Source organism: Episyrphus balteatus, chromosome 3 (assembly GCF_945859705.1).
Source record: "Episyrphus balteatus chromosome 3, idEpiBalt1.1, whole genome shotgun sequence".
Classification (NCBI taxonomy): Eukaryota; Metazoa; Arthropoda; class Insecta; order Diptera; family Syrphidae; genus Episyrphus; species Episyrphus balteatus.
The window spans coordinates 3,849,805-3,857,845 of NC_079136.1; the positions used below are offsets into that span (position 1 = coordinate 3,849,805).

Here is an 8,041-nt window from a genome sequence, read left to right on the forward strand (position 1 = left end):
AAAAAATTTCGAAAAAATCGTTCCAAGAAGATATAAAAAAATTTGGCTGGACCACCCTAACAGTTTAGAGGTATGAAAAATAGATGTTGGCCAATTCTCAGACCTAACCGATATGTGTACAAAATGTCATTAAAATCAGTCCAGCCGTTTTGGAGGAGTTTGGTAACAAACACTGCGACATGAGATTTTTAAATATTAGATAGGTACAATGATTTTATCCGCCAAGAGGATAACTTAAAATCACCGAAGCCCCATTATATTTAAATAATAGTTCTGACGAATTTAAGTTCCTAGTATTTAAAAAAAAATATAGGTACCTATTCACATTCACGCAACAAAGATTTTCTCAACTCAGAAACAGCAATTCAATAGTTCTTAGGAAATAATAAAAAATTCCTACCTCCCTAACTTAATTTATCATTGCACTACTGAATAATAGCCAAAATAAATCCGTAGGTACCTACCTACCTAGGTTCCAACTTAATTCTAAGATCAAATTAAGGCCACAAGTAAAAAAAAAGTTCTTCAATAGGCTTTTAGAATTTTTGTACCTAACTAATTTTAAATCACAAAATTCTTGGTTACTGGAGTCATATTTGTTGGTACGATCGGTAGACCTTAAAGTTTTTTTTTTACAAAAAAAATGATATTATTTATGTACCTACTTACTAAAAATCCATTTTTGGTGTTACATATCATGTTTGTGCCAAATATCACAAATAGCTAACTAACTATCTAGAAAACCTACCTAAAAAAAAATCACCTCCCTACAAAAAACCACACTTCTATCTAACCAAACACTAACAAAAAAAAAACTCTTAATTGGATTACTTCTCTCCTATATGCAACTTAAAATATTCCTTAGAGCATAATATAAAATTCCTAAAATCCCTATTCCTTATAGCTCTTAAACAAACAGTAATAAAACAATTTAGAAATAAAAAAAAAAAAAAAGTAACTAAGATAAAAACGAACAACAAAAAAATTACATCCAACCCTCCCAGCCATCATACAGAAACATCATTATTAAAGCAATGAGATAAATACCATAAGAAAATGAGAGATAGAAAACTCCATCTACCACTCTCTTTTTCAAAAAAAATACAAAAAAAAATACTAAATTAGGAGCAAAATAACGAACAATAGATAAATAGATACTTATGTATCTATACATCCCCAGAATTGCCATTGCCTACATACCTAACAAAAAACCCATCCTAAACTAATAGGAAAAAATCAGTATTATAATAAAATACAATTATACCAAATGAACCTAACTAATTTTCCACCATACCGACTTAAAAACTCACACATACACACATTTATACACAGCACCAGAAAATGTATCTTTTTAATCCCGCCCCTGGGTTATCTCTCATTCTCCCGCTCGGATAAATTTACTTCCATTTACAGTCAATCAAAGGCCAATGGCATCCATGCGCATTTCTATACAAAAATTTCTCACCCCAAAAATCATATAAAAGATACTTTACCTATTTTTACAACAACAAAAAAAAAAAAGATACAAAACCAACTAAGCCCTGCCTCCATTTTTCGACGACTCTCATAGATACTCACATTAATAATAACAAACTGGTTTTCTGTCAGCCAACAAATTGTGAATGTATTTGTAAACTGGACACAAAAACTCGACTTCCCACATACAGCACACTTGGTCAATCCACTCTGGGTTCGAGTTTTATTCAGACTCTGACTCTCGTCGAGATCATAACCACAAGCGTGCGCGATCCGTTGGATTAATTTTTATTCTTTTTTTCTTTCATATATTTCAATACAAAAAAAAAAATACCGCATAATTACTCCCACACTTTATCTACATCTGTCAGTTAATTAAGTGACATTTTGACGTGTACTGTATTTTTGTACTGTATTTTGACACAACCATACAACAATTTATCGACAATCTCGGTTGTAATAACTTGATTCCGGTTTATAACTATTTTATACCGTGTGACACTTTGATTATGTGTGCATTTTACCTACGGTGATTTTATAGATAGTTTTGTATCTTTTTTATTTTTTTCGAGTGAAGAAATGAATAAAAACACAATTTAATTTGTGTCAAGTTTTATTTTTGTGAACTTAAAACAAAAATTCTTTAAAAAAAAGTTTAAAAAAAAATATACTTTTTGTTGGAAAATTTGCCCCACTGTTAAAACACTCTTGTGCCACCATTGTGAGCATTTAAGGGAATAATATTCAAAATTTTTGGTAATTTATGACTAAAATGATTCCGCCGATTCCTACATCAGCTGTGATGATGCCAACACCAAAACAAAAAATCGGATTCAGCATTGAATCGATTGTTGGCGGTAATGATGCCTCCTCCAATCATTCATCGAACTCACCACCTCCGCCACAAACTAACACCGCCATCACCCATCATCAGCTTTTGCACCATCAACTGCACCATCATCCGTCGCTGCATCAGCATATACTTCAGCAACAAACTTCGCCGAAATTGGAGACGCGACATGACATTCAGGACATTATCAATCGGTTGCATAATTCTGCCGCTGCTGCTGCCATTCACAATAACAATAACAACAACAATCATATCTTAAGTGGTTCGTACAGTCCGCCCCAGACTCGGCTTACACCGGAAGAGTCAATAATGCACCTGAAACGTGAACGATCTCCCGGACCGAATCAGCTGCCGCATCCAATCCGCCATCAACCGCCTCACACACCACCGCGATCAGCTTCGCCGCACTCCTCGCATGCGTCACCCATCAGTCATCAGCATCAATCACCAATGCCCCCACAACAGCAGCAGCAACAACAACAACAGCAAGCACCACCACCTCCACCAGCTTACAACAAAGGACCTATAATGGTGCCGGGAATGCCGCCGACAGGTTTAGTTCGACCTTTCCCAATGGGTCCGGCTCAACATCCACAACAGCCGCCACAAAATCAAATGCCTGATATTAAAGCTCTGCCACCGTACATCAATGCCCCGCCGGAAATGCAAGTTCCATCACACAATCCACACCTGTTGGCTGCCGCGCAATTTCAAATGGCTGCCGCTTTACAAGCCGGTCATGTGTTGGGTCCAGCGGCAGCGGCCGCTGCAGCAGCCGGTTTGCCACCACATTCACCATTCTTGCCAAATCACGGACAAATGCCCCGCGAAAGTTATCCCTTGTATCCATGGCTATTGAGCAGACACGGAAGGATTTTTCCACATCGATTTCCAGGAAGTAAGTAAAAAGTTTAACTATTGATTGATTTATTGGTAAAAGTGAAAAAATTAAGTTAATTTAAGGCATAGAAGTGAAGTTTTAGCTGTCAAAAGTTCTAGTTGTCAAGATTTTCTTCTTTTTGTGATTAAAGCCCCGTTTTGGAGAAACTTTTGTAGAATTAAGGCTTGGCCACACCGGAGGGTATGCGGTAGCGGTACGGGTAGAGGTAACGGTACTTGTATGAAAAAAATTCCAAACTGACATATCAACGTTCAGATGTGGAATTTTTTTCATACAAATATCGTTACCGCTACCCGTACCTCTACCGCATACCCTCCGGTGTGGCCAAGCCTTTAATGTTGCCATTTCCGACGACAAAAAACGCGTTTTTGTATGAACGTCGATGTTCAGGTGTGGAACTTTGTTCGTTCAAAATAAAATCGGTGGCGATTTTTGTCGTCATTAGTTTGAGCGAGCCTTAAAAGTATGGAGTTTTAAATAAATTAGGCTTCATTTCATTAGAAATGATTGTTTGATAATTTTAGGTTTTAGCAATCTCATTCGAAAACTTCAAGTACCGTCGGCAAAATTATTTCTTCCAATAGTTTGCCTAAGCTATTACGATTTCAATTATTCTTAGGTTATAGCTGTAACGCAATATCTTTAGGTAGAAGCTGTTGTTTCCCAAAGTTTCAAGACCTAAGGCTCCATAGGGAATCGAATAGTTCTTCAAAATGTATTAAAAATAGATTTTGAATTATGTATCGGTGTAATATGTAGTTGTTAGTTTACTTCTTTAAAATGTTACAAAGCAAAGGTTTTATCGTTACGACTTAAACGTTATTATTGACCAGTTTTGTTAAAATTTTGTTTAAGTTGTTTACTCCTTATTATAGTTCTGTTCACGTTATTTTTCACTGTGTGGATGATTTTAATGAATAGTTTTATTGCACATTGAATTTTTAAGTTTTATAAATTTATGACTTAAATGATGAAATATCATTCTGAATCTAAAATAACGCGTTACACTTATACTAAACACGGATCACACTGTGTTGGCTACTTTTCGCAAACTGGGAAAGACTACATAGTGTAACTAGAAAAATTGGATCTGATATCTTCAGCAGAAAAGTAATTGTCAGCGTTACAAGCAACTTTTAGCAACCAAAAAGTAACACCAATCAGAAGTTGATGTAAGCTAGGTGTGATCTGTTCTTTAGGTTAGTCACGTTAGACGGTTTTGTCGATTTGCAGCATAAAAATGTCTGTACTTATTTCTAACAACAACATTACGATAGGATCTTCATCTTTTTCAAAGTAACGCATATATAGACGCTTTTTATCCAGTTTATCTCGTTTTAAGAAGCAATCATTTTTTCTTGAAACTTGGTGAGTAAGTCTTCAGGGAAGATGTCCTAGAAATTTGACGAAAAACTAGTAAAACTTAGCTTGAATATTCACAAACAAAGACGGTAACGGAGAAGACGCAAACGATCCTTTGCGTTACCGTATTTGTCTGTGTATTATTTAGCTGCGTTTAATTAGTTTTTCATGAAACTTTGAGGATATCTATTTTATAACGAACCTTTTAAACTTACCTAGTTTCTAGATGAAAGATGGCTTTTTCAACAAGATAAACTGGATAACGACTGCGTTACTTTGGAATGGGCAGAAGTTTATTATGATAAAACGTATTTTTCAATTTATTTTCTGCTAAAGACTTCTAGGGACTATTAGAAAAAGAAATTCCAGGGACCTTCCATTTTTCTACAAATATGAATTCTTGATATTTTCTGGTTGAAAAAAATGGACTAAATTGTTGCAACTTTTGAAAACAAACTATTTGAATTAAATATCCCAATTTTCTTTTAAAAGTTCTTCTTCCACAGAAGTATTTTACAGTAAGTTTTCATTTTATTATAAGAATCGATTTTCTTATTTACCCTTTTTGAAAAAAGAACTTACCAGTAGTTATGACACAGAACTGTCAAATAGGTACTCTGCATAAAATTGGCAAAAAATTAGCAAGTTTATTATTTTATGGCGGTTAGTCAATATTAAAAAAAAAAGGGGAGTATTTATTCAACTTTCAGTTCGTTGCATTTTGATGATATCGTTGTTCAACAGATTGGAAGTTTAAAAACTTAACTCTCAAAATGCGCAAAAAAATATTTGGAGCCAATATCGCCGAAGTGCAACGATTTTAAAGTTGAAACTTAACTTAATATTTGTAGAAATTGCTAAAACTAAGACTAAACATCTAAAAACCACCCGAAGTTATTACTAAAATTCCAATATGAATAATGATTCGTCGATAACGGCCAGTTTTTGTATAGAAATTGTCGATACTGTCATTAGAATGTTTTCAAAAACACATAAAAGATTGCTCTCGTGATTAAGTTGAAAGAATCTAAAGTTAGTGACAACAAAAACAAAAGTTCTTAGCATCAAATTTCGAGTTCTTGTCTATTTACTTGAAAAGTTAGGAAATCATCACCTATCTCAACACCAAAAACTTCTGAAAAAATTAGAATTAGACAGTAAAATATTTTAAAAGTAGTTTTTTAGCTGAATTTATTCGAAAAACCAAAAGTTTTAGTCACCAAATTATTGTTTTCTGATCGACCTAAATTATGTTTCATTGCTATACAATCTTTAACCTATAATTTTAAAAAAGTCTCGTTTGTAAAATATTTAAAAAAAAACCAAATCAAGTTCGATAGCTTATAGAAGATTTATATCTGATCCCAAACTAAGCTTCTAAGTTATGACTTAAAAAAAAAAAGACCCCAAATCGGTAGTTACTTGTTTCCTGTCCGAAATTTCTTTAAAAAAAATATATTTCTCCGGTCCCCTAATGATTCACTTTATTATTTGCATTTTAGGCAAAATTTATTAGTAAAAATGTGATTAGATTTAAAAATTTGCACATAAAATACTTCCTCAGTAAATAAAAACAAAAACCGAAAAACAGTAAGTTAGTCAAAAGTCAACTTTATTTTGCTACCAAAATTCAAAACTAAACAAAATTAAAAGATAAAACAAAAACCAAAAAAAATTATCATAAACTAATTTCAAACAAAATTCTTCATGTCACTTTTAGAGATTTTTATCTTTTTGATATTTTACGATCTCATGTAAATTTCTACACAAAAATCGAAATCGAAATCTTTAATAAACCATTAAAAAAGAATCTTGAAGCAAAAACAAACAATTAACAAAGACGAAGAAGAACTAATTAAGGCTCTGGTTGGTGGTTAATTTATGAAAATTAACAAAAGCAAACTAAAAAAAAGTCGTTAGTTTAATTAAGTAATTAACTTAGCTTAAGATTCATTAGCTTAGATAAAATAGTTAATTAAATTTATATTTTCTAATCGAAAAAAAAAACTCAAAATAACTTTATACTAATTCCAATTTTTTTTCTTTTGTTTTTAGATTTCCTTTTACAACCATTCCGTAAGCCAAAACGTATTCGTACAGCATTTTCACCATCACAATTGCTAAAATTGGAACACGCCTTCGAGAGCAATCAATATGTTGTGGGTGCCGAACGCAAGGCACTAGCCCAATCGCTTAATCTTTCCGAGACCCAAGTGAAAGTGTGGTTCCAGAATCGGCGCACGAAACACAAACGCATGCAACAAGAAGACGAAAAAGGTGGCGGTCAAGGTAATTCGTCGTCGGACAAGAACTCCAACAATAATGGGGCCAGCTGTGATGAGGAAGACGATGAGCTAATTGATATGGAGATGGATGATTGTCCTAGTGATGACGAATTAGATACAAGTCACTAGTTGTTGAAAGTGTGTCGTCTATACCTTTTCATCTCGTTATCAGTTGAAAAAAAAAAAAAACAACAAAAACTATTAATATTAATTTAGCCCTGAAAAGTCTGTTGTAAATAATTCTATAATGTTTTTTTTTTTTTTTTGTTTAATTTTTGTTCTTATTTAATTTATGATTTTTTGTGATATAATATTATTGAAAAGAGAGAAAGAAAGAGAAAAATTGTACATAAATATTTTTTTCTTTTATTTTTCAAAATGTATAGTAAAATATAATTTATAAAAAAAAAATAAAACTTTGTGCCAAACTGGATTTTGTGTGCACCTATTAGATATGCAATTTAAAAAAACATAAAAACACAATTGTATAAAAACTATGAATATTATATTATTTGACAAACTAAAATTTTAAAAAAAATGTAAAAAATTAAATTTATTGGCACTTTTCGAAAAAAATGGTGCTTTAAAAAAAAATGTATAACTTGTAATTTTATTAATTTTAAGAAATGTTTATTTGATTTTATACAAAAAAAAAAAAACAATACCTTATAGTAATATGGGCGAGATCAAGCTTAAGTAAAAAATAAATTAAAAAAAAAAAAAAACAATTAAATTAATTTTTACATTTAAGATTTTAGAAATGAAATTTTTGTGAGCTAGGCTTAGTGAAAATTATTAAGAGTTAAGAAAATAAGTAATTTAAATAAAAAAACAGAAAAATAAAAATAAAATAATTTTGTTTTTTATTAACTTTTCTAAGAAGAGACAAAAAAACCTAGTCAACATTTTGGAGCTGAATATGAAGCATCTAAAAAAAAAACGAATATCGATAACTGGTTTGCATTAACGAAAAATTTAGGAATTGACTGCACATGTTATGGGGTTTTTAATAAAATATATCAAATATAAAAAGGAAACAATTACGAGTTGGCTCCAAGTTTTTGTACAAATGTGAGAACACTTTCAACATACCAAAAGCTTAAAATTAGATGACAATGCAATATTAAAACTCGATTTTTGATAAATTTCAAATGGCCTTTCTGGTAA

General features: G+C 31.9%; 1 protein-coding gene across 1 annotated transcript; it reads left to right on the plus strand.

The window, feature by feature from the left end:
* The first annotated feature begins 2,043 nt into the window (after window positions 1-2,043).
* LOC129917163 (homeotic protein empty spiracles) lies at window positions 2,044-7,111 on the plus strand. Its single transcript, XM_055997548.1, has 2 exons — window positions 2,044-3,224; window positions 6,645-7,111. Exons 1-2 carry the CDS (start codon window positions 2,240-2,242, stop codon window positions 7,001-7,003), a joined length of 1,344 nt encoding a protein of 447 aa, XP_055853523.1. The 5' UTR covers window positions 2,044-2,239; the 3' UTR covers window positions 7,004-7,111.
* Window positions 7,112-8,041: the final 930 nt, after the last annotated feature.

Coding starts and splice junctions, on each gene's coding strand:
- LOC129917163 (XM_055997548.1), top strand. CDS start 2,240: ATGACTAAAATGATTCCGCCGATTCCTACATCAGCTGTGATGATGCCA. Junction 3,225..6,644: donor TCCACATCGATTTCCAGGAA/GTAAGTAAAAAG, acceptor TTTTGTTTTTAG/ATTTCCTTTTACAACCATTC.